Raw genomic sequence first — 18,924 nt, 5'->3', positions numbered from 1 at the left:
CCTGTGGAACTAGACAAAATATTCAACTTTCGCTTGTGGATTGTCATCATCATGCTCAGATTTGAGCTGACTTTGCCTTACCAGCAGACTTATCAACACTGCTCGGAGGTGACCATCGAACGATTTCTCAAGTTTTTATGTTTCTTAGCCACCTCCATGTCTTACCTGCATTGTGATTGTCCTAGTGTATATTTAACTCATTTCTTTCTTCTTCCTATGCGATTGTGCCCTGTCTACTGTCATTAAACGCATTTTCGTTTCCCGTTCAATTGACAATCCCGACAAGTATTTGACTTTTATTTTTCGTAGTAATTTGGGCCTTACCTGGTGGGAACATACATTCATAGTTAACGTGAACTGTGGTGCAGGAAACGGTAAATCACATTTAAACCAAACCAAACAATTCAAAGAATTCCAAACATATATAAAAACTGCAAAGAGCTCGTAATAAATAGTGAATTATAAATAGTTGTTCATAGTTACACAAGGTAACTTACAATAGAATCGAATAACAATACACATTCGTCTAACGTAAAATGTACCCTATAAATACACGACCTTTTTCAACGCGTTTTATCAAACGTTTTTTTATTTCTTTCGAATTATATCACACACAAAGAATCAAGAGCACCTGTTAACAAAGGTGAGCCTTTCCCGAAGATCCTACTACGAATAACATAGAAAAGAATAATCCCATTGGATCCATAATACATTTGTAATCACCTGTATAACAATTCCTTTTCTTTCCTGTTGTGGAATAAACAAAAATCGATAATCTACCCTAGCAGTAGAACATGATAAAGTTGCTTTAAAGTGCACAAAGCTATTCTTGCTTATAATATAGCACATCTTATGCTTTGTTTTCTCGTTGTTTTCTGACATTGTCTGTACTAGTTTCGCATATGAAAAGAAAGGACATAGTATACGTATGTTTTCTTTAGTTTCATATATAAAGTATGACACTTCATTTAGTGAGCTAGTACTTGTACAGAAATTTCGTGCATTTACGAGTAATATCCGTGTCCTTTTAATAGTATTGTGGTTTCCCGTTCATTTTACTTGTCATGCAAGAGCCAGGAACTACACAGCCCACTTCCTCCGGATTTTGAGGATGTGGAAATTAAGGGAGTTGTTATAATCGAGTCAGTGATGATCGGTTCACTTAAATGATTCCGTATTAAGAGGAAAAAGGGGATGAAAAGGATGAACACAGAAAGATTTGAATCCTCGAGGGACTGATTTCTGGAGTGGGTGGGATATAGAAGGGTCAGAAGACTTTTTTTTTTTTTCATCGGAAGATGGCACGGAAGGAAACCAGTGATGAACGTTGGCTGTGTGATGATATTTTTATCGAAATGAATATGATACGATGCTCACACGGCTCAGTGCAAATTGAAAATCAATGGAGGGAAAAGAGCAGACAGGAAGGAAAGCAGATCTTGTAGTTCTACTATAATGTTCCTCTTCCGCGTTGTGAACAACCCCCTAAGATAGATCTTCTGTTCACTAGATTGCATATTTACAGGCAGCGAAACACATAATTTGACCGCTTATGTACATTTACGTGGACTTTTCTTCCGCCCCTAAGACATGGGTTTTGTGCATTTGTCTGTTTAAAGAATTAATGCATCCTTTTTTTGTATTAGAGAAATTTGACAAGTGAATACATTAAAAAGAATTTTAAAAAAGAAGTAACATTTAGAAATATGTGTATAAAATTTCGTAATTAACAAATTAAAGTAAACCCTGGCAAAGACAGTAAATAGGATCACGCGAAATTTACTTTCATGAACTAACCTATGCTACCAAAAATCTTATATTTGAGGTTAAACTGATGTCAAACAACAATAATACTCTAGGTTTTATACACCCTCCCATACCCCAAGTATGTGAAGGCTTTATACACCCTCTCATTCCCCAACTAGTGAAGGCTTTATACACCCTCTCATTCCCCAATTATGTTGAAGGCTTTATACACCGTCTCATAACCCAAGTATGTTGAAGGCTTTATACACCGTCTCATAACCCAAGTATGTTGAAGGCTTTATACATCGTCTCATACACCAAGTATGTTGAAGGCTTTACACATACTCTCATACCCCAAGTATGTTGAAGGCTTTATACAACCTCTCATATCCCAAGTATGTTGAAGGCTTTTAATACCCTCTCATACACCTATATCTCCCTCATTTCTACTAAAAGCGGAACTGGTAGAAATTTACTACAACTTTCGGTTTTATTGTTGATTTCATAAGGCATAATAGTTAAAAACAAAGCGAAAAAAGTTTATGTGGATTCATCGTTACATAAATAGGTTCTGTTTCCACCCTTATCGTTCTGTTCGAACCGAGAGTAGTAGAAAACTACTATTTCCGGTTTCAACACATTGCAATAGAGTAAATTCTGCAGTAGGTACCGAAAAGAATTTTTTGATATGGATTCAGCATTACAGACATAAATGTGTTGTTCTTTTGCTATCACTTCTGATTTCAATATTGCGAGAATTGATTGTTGGATATGAATTCAGTGCCCCAAGAGAAGGTTCCATACTTGCCCTCATATCTCTCTGCCGAAACAGGAAACTGCTGCTTCCGGTTTTAATATTGAGCGCCCATTAATTTAGCTTGGAAGTACACGTAATTTTACAACATAAAATGAAATCAACTTCTGTTTTATTAATAACAAAATGAAGGAAGATTTCAACAATGGAGACTTAAAAATTCATACACCTGTCAAATAGTGCATGCTAATGCATAGTTGCAAATTGTTCACTTGAAATCTCTTTTAGTATTTTTTTTTCTGCAGTGTACAAATTGCAGAAATCGGAGAAAACAATATCAAGGAATGGATGAAATGTGTCATAATGTGATAAGTGTACTGAATGTGTACATCTGTAATGTCACCTGTTGTACAAAATATTCACGGCCATAATAATAAAAAAGTAATTCAACTGTATGTTAAAAGTTAGACCTTAAATTTGTATAAGTTCAGTTGACACAATTTTTAGAGAAACATTTCTTTCCCAATACTACAGAAGAAGTACGTTGTAATTAGAGAACGAAAATTATCGATATATACGTGCATTAGTAGTAAAAAACTGTTTCGCTATAAATTTAAAACTAAAAAATTTCGCTATAAACTGTAAAAAAATTTCGCTATAAATTTGGTGTATTGTAAGAAAAGCAAACGATAGGCGAATTTCATTCTACTTGCCTGTGGTTTTTTCTTTTCCTTGAACAAATTTACTTGCTTGTTTTATTTTTCTTTCTTCCTCTTGTCTGTATTTCTTTCTGATTTCCCCAGTCTTTTGCACTTCTTTGTCCACCCTACTGCAAGTCGGCGGTCCTGAGCGACAGCAGATGAAGCTAATTTCGCATGAAGTAAGTCACTTCTGAGAGAGTCTGGTGGGTTCGATATACCCATTCTACATCTAAAACCGCGAAACGCTCACGTCCAGACAGAGAGGTTTAAAAAAAAATGAAAGAAAGAAATGCCCCTAGTTCTCTCTTCTTGAGTAACTTATTTCTATGCAGTTTTTTTTAAAGCCACTCCAATACAAGGAAGAATAGGACTATCAAGCTTTGTATACATTCTGTGTTTAGTCTCTTGATTTATAATTTTCAAGAAAGGATAGCCATTTAAAAGAGTTTTCATGCTTCCCATTTTTGGGTGGAGAAGAAATTTGTTTCATTTATTTCATTGTAACGTACATTAGCGATCAAACATATTCTTAATAATCGTATTTTGGATTTCATTTCAAACTACTACTACGGAGTTCGCAAATTTACTCGGCTGACAGTACAACGCCTTTCATAAAATCCGAAGTACTTACGTATACTGTCACATTTTCCACATCTGTAGTAGATTGTGACTTTAATAACGTCCATGCTGAATCAGGATATAAATACAGGGTTCCTACTGGTCAGGGAAGTCAGGCAAAACTCAGGGAAAATGGTGCAGGTCAGGGAAGATCAGGAAAAAAGACTGAAAATCAGGGAAATTTTATGAAATACATTTTTTTAAATAATAATTGTACACAAATTTCAGCTTAGCCAACCATTATAATACCTGTTTGGATTTTATTGCTGTTTTTATGGGAGGTAAGTGGAATGTAGTATAAACAATTGATTACTATTTGTCTCTATAGAAAAAATTTCCCATATGTATTCACTGTTGTTTATTTCTTAACCGATACATGTTATGAAAGTCAGGCAATTTTCTACCAAAAATCGGGGAAACAGATTTCTCCAAATCAGTAGGAACCCAGAAATAATAAATCAGGCGATATTTGTGAAATTGATACATTTCTTACTACACGATTGACATGGACCTTGGAAGTCAGGGAAGTCTACTATACTTCATGGAAGAGTAAGTTTTTATTTTTATATATATATAAAGCAGCCTACAAAAGATGTGAAGAACACCTCAAAGAATTAAGAACAGATTCAAGATGATGGTAAAAGAATAAAAATTAAAAAGTGGTCATATTTGAGAAATAAAGCGTGAAGAGTATCGAAAGGTGTTGAAAACTTTAAGCTTTGAGAACAGAACAAATTAATTTTGAAATAAAAATGAAATGCTGCAGAATAAAAAAATAAATTAGCTTTGTTAGTTATAGATTATCAGAGATATAGACCATATTATCTAGGTTTACTTCTTTTTATGTTTGAGTATATTCTGAATGCCAAGATAATTAAAGTTACCGTTAGTGTAGAATTATTGATTGGTATTAGTGTTTCATTGCATTCCAAAATCCAAGAAGTTCGACTTACAGTAATTATTTACAGTAAAAAAATAAGTGTATACTGTATTTATGAAAAATTAAATAAAATTAACTTTGGATGGCTATGGAGATAGTGGAGGTCAGTTAAAATAAAGGATCGTGTTGTAAACCTAACCGTGAAATACAGTACTTGTAATGTCATGAGTCATGGAAATTCAGGGAGAAACAGGGAAATCAATAGCAGAATTTCATTGTGACTGTGCTAATAGTGAGCGCCTGATCAGTGTACTGAAAGTTAATGAAACTGAAAGACATGTTCTTAAACAGAGAACTAATCATTATCCGCGGAATTGGGTGGCGCGGTAACTGCAGACAAGCGAATCCTACGGATAATCCGCAAAATGACCGAAAAAGAACAAACTCGAAAATGCTTTCAAGCATTATTATTACTATTATTATTTATGATAGGAAGCCTACACATACAATTATGACTTAACATCGGTTTTCTATATTTACAAGTTTGTTTACATTTCCACAAAAAAACTATCAAGTGCTTTTTTTTTTTTTTTTTTTTTAGCTGAAACATCATCTTTATTCATGATTGAAGTTTTTATACCCTACCGCAATTTATCGTCGCAAAAAGGAAGAAGAAAAAATGAAATGAAGACTGCTAATTAATCCGCAAAACGGACAATGCGCCCGCGGATGATCGAAATTTGGCTTTGTTAGTAAATAGGAAGGTAAATTTTGAATGTTGGTTTTCAGACCCCAACAAATGCAAAGACGTTCTAAACTCCATAGTTTATCAAAATCTTGTTCTGAACTGCACAACTCAATCTTTTCTTATAAACGTTACTGTTACGTAATTTTTGCATATCCTATTAATTTGGTATGTGATTGAGTTACTGCTTAATCACAAGATTCAGTTCATAGCACAAGCTGTCAAACCAATTCATTCACACATGTTCCGCCATGTATCTTTATTTCGTATAGATAATCGGGCCTCCTGTCATTCAATTTTGATCCTTCCGCCCCCATAGCAGAACATGCCGCGATCTGCGATGTGATCGCAGAAAATTTGCCGCGCCTGTGCAGAAAAATTGCCAGAGGGAAATATATATCCAACAGAAAAGTGTAAAAACATACCTGCTATGTGTAGATGCCTTAAATGCACGGACGACTCGCATAAATATAGTTTGATTTTTTTTTTTTTTTTTTTTTTTTTTACGTCGCGAAAAGCGTATTTTTAACAATCACAAATGATTCTTCTGCAGAAAATGTTTGAAGAATTCGTGCAGAAAATTTTTGACTTACAAAAGCTCATCGCAGAAAGACAAAGAAAGTTCTGTCCTCTGGCCTTCAGCAAACTCTTACAGAATTTATTAAAATTCCATTAATCATTGTTTCACATAAATGCTCAAATCAACAACTCAAAAGATTCTGTGTTGACAATACAGTTACCATAACTATCAACAAAGCATGTGCACCGTATCTAAACCTTCTCCCTATTTTAGGCTAGGTTTCCGATTGTCGATAATAAACATGAAGTTTAAAATGCCTGTCATTACCTTTTTTTTTTTTTTTTTTGTTTATTTATATATATATAAGAAGACGGAAGTACGTCTTTTCAGTAAGTCACGAAATCTACAAAGGAACTATTGTTATTTATTTTTATAATAAAGAAGTAGAAAAGAGTTAAATTTGCTAGCGCTAACAATTTTAAGAAGTGGTGCTTTTTCCAATATAACGTTCAATTATTGAATACAATCTAAATCTAATCACTGAAAATACAAAACTATCATTTTATATAGATTGAGAGGGTGCAAATTAAAGATTATTTTAGTGATATGTACAAATATTAGATAATAACTGGCTTTCATGATTTATTTTCCTATGCATACCGCGGACTGAGTAGCGTGCAGTTGGTGAGTCGCCGTCTGCTTTTTTTTTTTTCTCCGAATGATACGTAATCGATAACATTGGGTACTTTTCGCCGCTAACCAAATGAAACAGCAGCAAAGCAGCTAGCTTTTGAATCTGCCTCTTGTGTCATTACCGAGACACGTGTCTGCAGACAATTAGGATGACAAAATCTCTCTCTCCCTTGTGCTGGTACTAGTGGTGGCGGCGATCTGCAAAAGCAAAGCAAAGTAAAGAAGCACGCAGAGTACAGTATGTGTGGGAGAAGGAGAGACTGATAGTTGTCGTCGTCATGTAGTGCGGGCGAATGTGGGTTGTGTGAAGCTGCTGGGAAGATTTTCATATACTGTTTCTCCCTTCATTTTGAAAACAATTTGCATTGATAAAGAGCAAAGGATAAGATGCTGGAGCCATTACAAAACAAAGGAAGAAATATTATCGGAATCACATACAGTAGATGCAGTCACTGAGTACAATATTCTGTATTTTTTAATTCAATTGAATTGTATGTCCTCATTCTTTAATATAGTATTTTCTACTTGTGATGGAATCTCCCATAATGGGTAGTGATACCTGTGCGTTTTAGGAAAAAACAAACGAATGAGACGTAGTTTTGTTTCTACAAACACATTCAAAATAACTGCATAGACGTGTCTATATAAATCGTAACTAAACAAACTTTCGAAAGCTTTTAAAAATGGAAAGGGATTAAGGAAGTATGTAACTTGACCTACTACAACTTTACGCGAAAAATTATACCATCATGTTAGTATCTCAGGAATGGCTTAATTAGCATGAGTTTTGTCACTTTATCCGGAGGCTTAACTTTTATACATAGGCCTTGAGGAGTTGTCCTTGACCTTATATCACCTTAAATCTTTTTTTATTTTCAAGCTACAGATTTCGTTACATGAGGACAAACAGGGAAGGAAGCAATGGATTTGTTTGTTAAATTTTAAGATTTAAAAAAAAAAAAGTTTTTCATTTTAATTAGAGTCACTGTAAAAAAGCGCTAATCACCACCAGATGGCAGCATATATCCCCTATCTTTTCGGTGTATTTTGTAGGGAGCGATAGCATTCACAATAATTTAATCTAAAACTTTGTCCAAAAAGAAATTACCAGAGTAATCAATGCGTTTTAGTGGTATTGTATTTCGTTAACTGCTGAGAAAGTTTTAGTTATTGGAATCATTGCTTCCGAAGAGTAAAATTAAGATCCGGTACAATGAATAAAACAAAATTTTTCTTTAGTTAGTTCAGTTTGTCTTTGGACAAGGTTCGAGTATTAATCTTGTGAAGATAATTGAATTAAAGTGAATATTGTTGCTTCCTACAAAATATATTGCAAGGATACAACTTATGTTTGGGCTTGAACTGCAACTAAGATTTAATTTGTGATTGGACTTCAAAAAATTAGTTAATGTTGATTTCGCACTTTGCAGACATATCTTGAAATTAATGAAAATGTTTAATTTTATGTCTTATACTGATGGTATGTAAGGTAACTGATTAAAAAAAAAAAATCAGGTACTTAATACTGATCGAAAATATGAAAGCAAACGGTAGCTATGAGAATAATGTTCTTCGATATGATTTATGTATATACACAGAGAGAATCTCACTTGTCAGTTTAACTCACTTAACAATACTTCCTTTGCTTTTCCAATCATTATTGATGGTAAAATTAGGTTATGATCAATCCAAAATTTTTCGGTAGTATTTAAGGGAAAGTAAAGTACTATCTCTTTGAGGGATTTAATTTGTATAACTACATATGTATGTAGAAAACTTGAGAAGCAGCAGGAAAGAAAAGCTATGACGTAACCATCACCTTGATTGGTTAGATGTATGTTGTCCCCTTTACATTAATTGGAATGAAAAATAGTGTAATTGTAAAAGCCTGTGCTCTTTTTTTTCTTCTTTCTTAACTAAAGACAATTAATTCCTTCAAGTACTTCCTAGTGACTTATTAATATAAAAGGGAAACGAAGGAAATACACATCGAATCTTTTCTTCAATTGCAATATTTCTTTTTCGAAAGCATCGTATATTGTATTTTTTCTCCCGGACTGTTTCAATAATTGTGTTTTCTATTGTAGCTGAATTAATTATTTCAGTTTAATGTAATTAGTATCTTCTTTTTTCTTTTTTAAATTAAAAGAAGGAAAAAAATAAGGTATCAATCCTTTTTCTCTTTTATTTCTCATATCTATACAATGAAAGCAAGAGAGGAAGCAGAAAAAAAGGGGGGAAGAAAAGGAAACAAACGCCGGTCGATCTGAATGCGAACGCCTCATCGACAAAATTAGAAGTATTTCTGCTTGTAGGAAACTGATTCACCGCCAAACTTCACCCAAAGTTTGAGGGAGAAGAATTCTTTTATTCATTCGTTTCCCCCCGAAATTTCTCTCTCATTGCCCTTTCCCTCTCCTCTTCATCAAGTATTGGAAAAGATGTGGGGGGGGGGGGGTTGAGATGAGTAGTTGAGTGGGACATACACTAAAATTTGTAGCTCGTTAGGCAAGTGGAGATGATGGTGAAACCAGTGCAGTTTCTGTGTAGATGTCATTGTATATATGTATGTATCATGAGCATATATGTGCGTGTGTGTGTGTGTCTGTGCAGCCTGCGGTCGTGCGTCGAACGACAGACACGTGACTGTTTCAGGAGGACAAAAATTCGTGCTCAAAGAGGTCGAAGGGAGACAGGAACAGGGTTTCCATATATTGCCTTTAAAAAAAAAAGTAACAGGCAACTGCTTCGTGCATAGTGAACAGTACGATTGGAAACCAAGTGATATTTGATGTAATAATTATAATTCTTTGCAATGAAATCTGTCAGTCTAATCTATAGTACAGTGCTAGTTACAACGTAGGCCTATTCAGTTTCCGTATTTATTCTCATTTCGTGGGAGTAAGAAATTAATATTATAAATTCTTCTAATAACCGCAGCTACTAACCCCATGCAGAATGTAAAGAGAAATTACTGCCTGAGCTCTTTATGTATAGGCCTACCTATTTACGTCAAGTCTAAATTATTTAGTCAAATCAATGAAATAAATATAATTTTATCAAATACGAAAGTAATGCTCGTAATTATGTGAGTAGAATTAACGGTTGCACATTTAATTCCAATATTGTTAGGATCAAACTAAACCATTCAAAAATGCTATTTTCAAATTTGGTCGAGTCTGAAAGCTATTTTCTTCTTTACATAAATCAAAATTAGAAGTTTATGCATACTCCAATTCGAAAGTAGGTTAAGTGATACGTATTTTTTTTTTTTTTTTAATTCCTAGTCAGGAAATTATTTTTCGGGATAATTATACACTTTTTTTAAAACAAGGGCTCCTAAAATTTAGTCATGGAGCAATATCAGAATTTTGAGATTTTTCGATGGCTAGTAGATCGTTGCGGCAAGGGAACAATTTTCACGTGACCAGCGCTTTTAAGTATTTCAAGAAAAGGGTTTACTCTACTATCTCTACCAATTTAAGTTTAACACAACTTAAGTTAGATGACAACACTGGTTGAAGCCAGTACCAAAAATTGTCTTGTTGAACGGAGAAAAGGACTTTTTTTTTTTGTTCTATTTTTTTTAACTCTTCTGTTGAAGAGCTCTTCGATCCACTCCATATGAACAATGGAAGTATTGTCATTGACAGTACCGAAGGGATTTTTAATCTCTTACGTCATCAAGCGTTGTTAACTTACACCCTTTCCTCCCTTGAAGTTCCAAGTATCATGATAACGTCTTGTGCATCTGTGTAATACATACCCACATCTTACAGTGACACAAGTGACTAATCTCATTTCATGATTTTGAGAGAGAGAGAGAGGGGGGGATGTGTGGTGGTGGCAGAAACAGTTGCGTATGTGTGTATATCATTGTTTACTGAGATAGGTAGGTTTGTCTTGTACGTGATTTCAGTGCTCCTTGTTCTGGGTTCGATTCTCGGTAGTCACTGGCCTCTGATATAAATCGAGTAGTGGTTTCGGATTTTACTTTAAACATTTTGTCCTTTTTCATACACACTGAAAACGAACGTTAAACTTCTATGAACAATCCAGTATGAGTGCCTGAGTACGAGCCTCGTAAATCACCAGTATTGGTCCACAAATGAGATCTCATAAGGATGAGGTTAAAAGTGATGTGACCTCTTTAAGGTTGAAATTATGAAACAAGTAATTTCTGATTAAGAGGAATGTTGTGTGAGAGGGACACACAGAACATTTGTGTGTGAGAGAGAATTCTAGATCCTCCTTTTTATATGGTGGTGCCATTGTGTTCTAATGAATTGCAGCGAACGTAGTGCTCAGGAAAAAACAGTTCTGTCATGAGCCTTACGTGAATTATGTATCCTGAAGGAAAGGAAAATTAAAATCAGTATGTCAAGAGTTTAAATCGTGTTATTCAGCAAATGTGAAAACACAAACAATATATGTGTATTTGAAATGTTGTAGAACCGTTCTAAAAGGAAAGGAGAAAAGCATATGTCATTTATAAACCCTGAATGTGCTTTTTTTTTTTTTTTCTGGAAAGAAGTAAAATCGGTATATCTACTACGATGTCAGAGAATCACCCAACATAATTTGTTCAGCAATGGAAAACGTGTAGAAATTCTTTGATTTTTTTTTTTTTTTTTTTTGCAATGTCTTTTAAAACCTTAAATATTTATGATGTTCTTGTATTACGAAGTTGAAAAACCTAATTTTTAATTTACATTTATTTACTTGAGTGATCTGAGGAAAATTAATATGCTCGTATGTTTTTTTTTTTTTTTTTTTTTTTTTTTAGATTCTCGACTCAGACTGCCGTATTGTAGTACCGTTTTTGTGATGTCTTCAAAAATAAATAAATAAATAAATAAATGCAACTGAAACTAGTGGAACGAAAGTTTCGATAAGGCCGAAGATCATTTTACTCATAAAAATAATTTTAGAAAAAATAATGGAAAGGAAAATGAGGAAGAAAGTCACCTAAAATCTTAATATATTTAAGATACAATCCCAGTATTTGCCTGGTGGAAATTCTATTTAGGATGACCAGTTCCGGGTCTTGAATACAAGGCAATCCAATTGCGAAGCATGAGCTTACCCTCGGTCGGTTAGCACGGACACCAGATGGACTGTGTGAAAATTTTCCTATATCTTTTATATTCTCTATGATTAAAGAAAGCGGGAGAATTAGTAGTCTGATGTGTATCTCGTGGAATGTCATACCAAGTCGTAGAAAATTACAAATTACAATTTATGCGATACTCAAAACATTGTTGGAAATAATATGATTAAGAAAACACTAAACTGAACTATAATTACCGACAATACTCATATAGGGCTCAAGGATATTTAAAAATAAATAGTAATTTTTTGTGGGCTAAAACTGAATTGAAGTATGTAAATTTGGCCCTCGTGTTGCAACGTAACAGTTGGTTTATATCGCATGAATCTTTGACATTGTATGTCGAGTGTAAATATACAGTGAGTGCGCTTTCATTTCCTGTATTTATTTGACCAAGAATGCGCGTGAGGGTGTTCTCCATACTTCTCTTGTTTTCTTCCCGACCTGCTTTTTGTTAATGATTCCTGAACTATTGAAAACTGTGAGATACTTTCCTTATGGTGTAGGGTCAAAAAATCCATATGTTTCTAGCACACAGGAACCGTTCCACTTTTTCTTTCATTCTCAATGTTGCAATATGTTTGTACTAACTATGAAGTTGTTCATAAATCTTGAATTATGAAAGAATATAAAGTATTCCCATCGGAGTGTGTGTATGCTTGTGAGAATATGTGATAATTCCTTTATTTTTAATAAAGTAATGCTATTTAAAAATTATATGTATATTTATTTATTTATTTGCTCGAAGAATATGCCATTCGAATTTAGTAACACTATTCGAATGATTAACTACTGACTGTTGTTTTAAGCCAATAGGATCAAACTTTGTTCTCTGTGTGAAGTCGTGCATAATTTGATTGCCCATACGGTTTCTTATGTATTGATTCTTTTTAGGAATAGACGACTTCGTTAATTCGTAATTTACTGTCAAGTCTTCCATACGCGATTCAATTACAATTTGAGTAACATTTTAAAATGTATTTAGATGGGACTTCGTCTACAGTATCTTATCTGTAGCGTACATATATTACACTATTCGGCGGTCTAATAATTTATTTTCCACCATACTTTAAATAAAATTGTACTCTTTGTAAAATTGTGTAATTAGTCATGGTCAAATTTTCTATTGGAATGTAATAGTTTGCATTGTGTGACCTCCAATTAACTACTGACTGTGATTGTTTTATATATCTTAGACTTGTTCAAAATAAAAAAATTAAATTATCCGTATTGAAGATTCGTGGCTCCTCAAGTAATACTTCGTAGCTATATAGATAATATTTCAGATCAAAGTAGCAAACGTGGAAGAGTCTCAAAGGGAAAGCTTGATTCTTTCCTGTCGTCGTAAGTTAAGTGTCAAACAGATATATGATGAAGTTTATAATATAATTCGATTCTTCAGCGGTATACATACACACTAAAATATTAACACATTAGAGTTCTTCAGCGGTATACATTAGCACTGAAATGTTAACACACTCTTTTTATTATTTTTTTTAATATATAAAGATCATGATTTATATGAGATTAAATAAAACCATTGAGTATAGAATTCATGATACTTTGACTTAGAAAAGACTGTTAGCGCTCAAAGTATTTAAATTGGTGCCTCTCGTCTTGCGAGGAGTCGATGCATCTGCTTCCATTCCCCATCCCATGCATAATAAGCAATCGAGCAACATGCTATATTGACTGAAATGTCTTTTTAGTATAATTTTGGAAGCAGTTTTCTGTATTAAGCATGAATTAGATACATGAGTAAGTTTATCGTGCATTTCGTTTATTATTATTATTATTTATTTATTTATTTATTTATTTTTAAAAAAGTCAGTCAGTCTAGATGTTTCTTAGCATATTTTGTATGTTTTGCTTTTCCTTGGATATGGCTTAAAGTTCCGTTGTGTAGCTAGCTAGTTGTTGCATGTTAACACGTTTTCCGGTAGTTTTGCAGTGTAGATGTGGTGGAAGTTATTATTTATTGCATATGTGCGTAAATTGTTTTCAGGGTCATTATGAGCTTTCTCATACTCATATACATATATATTACACTACACTTCAGAACTTATTGCAAGTTAACTCATAAAATGTTGCATACATTATAGTCATTATCATAGAGCTCATTTTGATGCTGAAAACTTTCAATATAACAGAGTAAAGCAAAGTTTTTAAATTCCAATTGTTTGTATGCTGGATGCAGAAAGGAATCCCACAAAAAAATGTTAATTTAGACATCGTTTTAACGGAAAGGAAAACAATGCAAATAGTTACGCGCAGTATTAAATATATTTCCATGTTAAACAATATGTTAGTAAATGTGCTTAAATGTATGCATCAGTTATTAGCTAAATTCATTTTTTATTTTTGTAACGAAACAACTTTAGTAGAACTTCAGTAATGAATGAAAGAGACATCTTATGATGTATACCTTGTCTTTAGAAACACTATTGTTTGTTCGTTTTAACGAGTAGAAAAATTTGGAGCAGATATTAAAACCATGTCACAAGATTTGAATCTAGAATTCCCAGAAAATCTTAGAAAGTTCCTTAGTACAGATGGAAATATCATCTTAAAAATAAGCTCTTAAGAGATTGAAGGCAAGAGCTTTCTTTCTATAATTTCCGGGTAGTATATTCAACGTTCCGGGCTAGATTTTCAGTAGAAGTCTAGCTATTTAATGAACTGTGTAATTTTTCATAGCTATAATATAGGACATAACTATATAGTAAAATAAACGCTTACAGAAGAAGAAAATCGAACTAATCTTGTTATTTTGAAATAGAAGGAAAACAACATTTAAAATTATCTCTTTTAAACGAGAGATCTTCACTATTTGGAACAAAACTAATAAATTATTAAAATAATTACTACAACAGATTTCGTGGAACAAAATTGTGTTTCTTTTAAATGGTAAAAAGCTATTTCCGTGTGTACTTTCTCAATATTTCAGTAGGCTTTCCTTTCTGGATAATAACGTTATATTCTTACATAGTAAAGTGTTTGTAATGCATGTACATATTTAGAAATCACTTGTTGCATTGATTATATATATATATATATATATATATATATATATATATATATATATATATATATATATATATATATAAATTAAATAAATATTTCTATTTGATATATACATGCATGAAATTGTGTAAGATGCAATTGACTTTTATAGCTAATATGAAAACTTTTTCTCTCTTTCCTTATGTTCGTGTCCACACAGGCCTTACGCGGCCGCCCATGTATCCGTTTACCACGAGCCAGTATCCGTACCCCATGTTGAGTCCCGACATGTCGCAAGTCGCAGCCACGTGGTAAGTGTTCGTTTTTATCTAAATGTGGTAACTGATTAATAATATGATGATTGCAGAAAGGACATGAATCCACTGTTTATATATATATATATATGAAATTGGTCTATGAACTTTTCTCTAAAGGTATAGCCAGTTTTCTATATAGTCGAAAGTTTCACAACATTTTAAACGCAGTGTTGAATTATATGTTGAGTGCAGAAAGCTGGTCATTGCAAAGATTTAAATAATACTTCAAAACTATACAAAATGGATTCAGGTTCCTTCCACAATTATCTACTCATATGTTTCTCTTGAGAATATTGTGTAACTTAACAAATTGAAGTAATTTTTAAAACATTTATTTTTAGAACTAATGTTTCTGACTTTGATCTAAGAAATCATTCTTAACATAAAATTCTCCACAACAGTGGTTTAATTAGTTTCTGTATAAAATATAGGAAGCTGCTTGATAGTTTATGTTAGTGCATGCATGTGTTATTGATCAAATGTTTTAATTTCTTGAATTTCATCGTTGTTAAACATGGTTTCAAGTTACCTGATTTTAAAAATTCTATTTTGTGGTTAAGTCTTCTAAAAAGAGACAGAATACTGAAAGTAGTTGAGTCGTGCTTCTAAAGAACTGAATGTAAGATTATAATTTTTTCATTTTCAGAAACTACGACGGTAAAAGTGTGCATTTTATATGTTACAACTTATGTATTTCTATGGGTGGTGCTTAAAATAAATAGGAATTAAGCTAGAGTGACTGATAGTTGATGCAGATAATTCTCATCGCTTTAATTCCAACCGGGTTGTGTTTAATTGTAAAAAAAAATAAATAAATGATGAGTTTGTGTGTGTTGTTCATCAACGTGTGCATCTAGGCATTAAAAGCAATTGACCCACAGGTATTGTACTATGCAGTGAAAAGTAAAAATTGTTTGCTAGACCGTTTTAACAACGTTTTTTGCTAGTTAGTTAGTATAATTTTCAAAGACAGAAATTATCAAAAATAACACAAGTTTTGGTGTTTTATTCCCTGCTGTATTCCTACTCTACTCTACTTTTGCGAGGATGTTTGAAGTCATAGATACCGGGAAATACTATGTATTTTAATTGGTCGTATAAACGTGTAAAGGAAAAGCTTTTGTCACCGTCGTTAGCTCTCTTTACACACACTGTAGACTTGTAATTTTATAAAGACATGAAAGTAACAGAGGAAGTACTTATGCTTTATAGAAACCTGTCTGTGAATAAGAATATAAGGCAAAGCAAAATGGAAGCAGTTGGGGAAAAAAATACGATTGTATATCTGGATAGAACATAAAATAACAGAAGAAAATGCATTCAAGCGAATTCACAAGGAACAAATTAGTTTTTCATTAGGACGAGTTTATTTCGTAGTTGAAATTGCGTAAACAGATTAAACTGAAACCTTTAGATCAGGGGCGGATCCAGGACCGGGGGGGGACTTCTGGGGGGGTATCATACTGCTACTTTTAAGGGCTCCAAATATTGGGATGGGTTATATATATATATATATATATATATATATATATATATATATATATATATATATATATATATATATATATATATATATATATATATATAAATAAATAATAAGAAAGTTTCCCCTTCCTGGACCCGCCCCTGCTTCAGATCATTTGGTTAGAACATTTCTGTCTTACGTTCTTCCATTATCGAATACAACTGATATCTATGGATGGTGAGCGTCATCTGATGATATCACCATTTCAACAATTATTATTCTATTATTACTATAGTAATAATAATTAATAAATAATGAAATAATTGCTTTAACTTCTGACATTAGCATCCTTATCGGAAAAATAAAGCCCAGACGTGGTCAGTGTTTAAATCAGAAAGAATTTTTAAGTTTTGAGGTGATTTTTCTTTTACTATACAGAAGCATTTGTTGCTTAATTTTCTGTTTGAAGGGATATAAGAATAACGGAAACATTACATGACCTAAGCAATGATTGGGAAAATATTTATGTGAAATATTCAAAAATTTGTTTGTCTTGAAATATGAATGATATCAGCAAAATTCAGTTTGTTTTCGGAGAGCGCCAGAAAAGCATGCTACGGCCACTGTTGTTGGACAGGGTAAATGAAAATAAAGCGAGAAAGAAATACAGATGAAAATGACGAGTCATACATTCGTTTACCTCTATATAGCTTATTATAGTAGTCTCCTGTTTCCAGTTGGGTTTACTTGTGGCTAAATTAATGGCGTTTCAATGTATGGTAGAATTGAGTTGTGTGGTAGTACATGAGATTAGAATTAAAGTTATATTACACTGTAGTCCCACGCCTCGTATATCCTCCTTGCTAAAGCTTTCCAAGTCGAGAATACTGGCACAATTCTGCAATGCATTCCAATGTAAAATTATACTGTATTATTTTTCAAGATCAGTTTATTCTCACGAAGGCGGTATCTTGTTAGGAGGTACGGTTTTAGATTGTTGCGGAGCCTGAAAAGGAAATTAGTACTATTTTAGAAAACTTGAGGAAAGTCTGCGAAGAATATGAGCTGAAAATAAATATTAGAAAGACGAAAGCTATGGTGACTGGAATGAAGCGGTCGGTGTGAAATATAGAAGGGATGAAAATAGAACAGGCGAATAGTTTTTATACACCTCGGTAAGATTATTAATGATGGCATGAATTGAGAATGTGAAATGAAAGCAAGGATAGGAATGGTCAAGGAAGTGTTTAGGAGGAAGAAAAGTGTACTTTGCGGGTCCTTGAATAAAGAACTTAGAGAGAGACTTATAAAATGCTTCGTATATTGCAGGATATAAGGCAGAAACATGGGCATTACATAAAATCGGTTTAAAAAGGCGATCGGAAAACTAATGAGAGGGTGTTAGAAATGGTGAGGAGGAAAAAAAATACTTTTAGATGTAATTAAAAAGAGGAAAAGGAACTTATTGGAACCTTGACTGAGAAAGAACTATCACGAGGGAGTGCTAGATGGTATGGTGGCAGGAAAGAGAGGGAGGAGGCGAAGAAGGCTACGATTGATAGTTAGCTAAAGACTGTAGTACATGGGAGCTTCTCAGTTGTGGCAAATGACTTACCAATAACGGCGAAATACCTATAATGAAGATGATTAGTGTATTCTCTTTCTTTCAAAAACAAAATATTGTGTTTAAGTTTGTTCTTTCAAGTCTTTCAAAACAAAAGCCTAGATCAGAAAAATAAAAGTAAAACACAGAAAAACCTAGATGAATGGAATAAACTCAAGGATTGCAGTAAAGGATGGAAAAGAAACGAAAAAGACCCGAGAGAAGAACGCACGGCTTCTCATTTGTTGCGGTAGCAGAGCGTAAAACTGCGCTCTTGAGAGAGGCCATTGTGGTTCATTCCGGCTCATTTGAGAAGTTGCTTGGCCAAATCCGTTTATCGCTGAACTGGCCCCAAACGCTGGGCCCCTTGAGTCGAGTGATCAATCAATCAATGAAGGCGCAACAAGAAGAAAAGAGAAAACTGGAGATGGGGAAGAGCAAATAGTCGCAATGGAAGAAAGGGGAGGCATTCTTCGAAATTCTGCAGTGACTTTGGTTAATTTCTGCTTCTCTTGCCATCAGTACTTTCTACTTTCCTTAACATCCCTGCATTACAGTTTTTTTTTTTTTAATATGATTAAATTTTAATGTAAATAAAATCGTAAATTTATTCGACTGCCAATATTCTAGTTCAATTCAGCTACTTCATTCAGCTCATTCAGCTAGAATTTTGTTGCAACCTATTCTGAAAATGAGTCATTGTGTCGAGTTAGTCTATGAATGGAATAATCTCTCTTTTTTCTTTCCGTTCCTTGCTTCAAGATGTGAA

At 33.3% G+C, this 18,924-nt stretch overlaps 1 protein-coding gene across 8 annotated transcripts in view; it reads left to right on the top strand.

The window, feature by feature from the left end:
- LOC145693633 (uncharacterized) overlaps window positions 1-18,924 on the top strand; it is a 98,641-nt gene that overhangs the window by 33,691 nt on the left and 46,026 nt on the right. For all 8 annotated transcript variants that reach the window (XM_081769883.1, XM_081769845.1, XM_081769835.1 and 5 more), the window contains exon 3: window positions 14,991-15,081. In XM_081769883.1, coding sequence (XP_081626009.1) covers window positions 14,991-15,081 — 91 coding nt within the window. The remainder of the gene's footprint in view (window positions 1-14,990; window positions 15,082-18,924) is intronic.

Source organism: Thermobia domestica, chromosome 1 (assembly GCF_964235325.1).
Source record: "Thermobia domestica chromosome 1, izTheDome1.hap1.1, whole genome shotgun sequence".
Taxonomy (NCBI): Eukaryota; Metazoa; Arthropoda; class Insecta; order Zygentoma; family Lepismatidae; genus Thermobia; species Thermobia domestica.
Note: the sequence above shows the minus strand (reverse complement) of the source record. Positions and strands in the feature narration are given on the sequence as shown.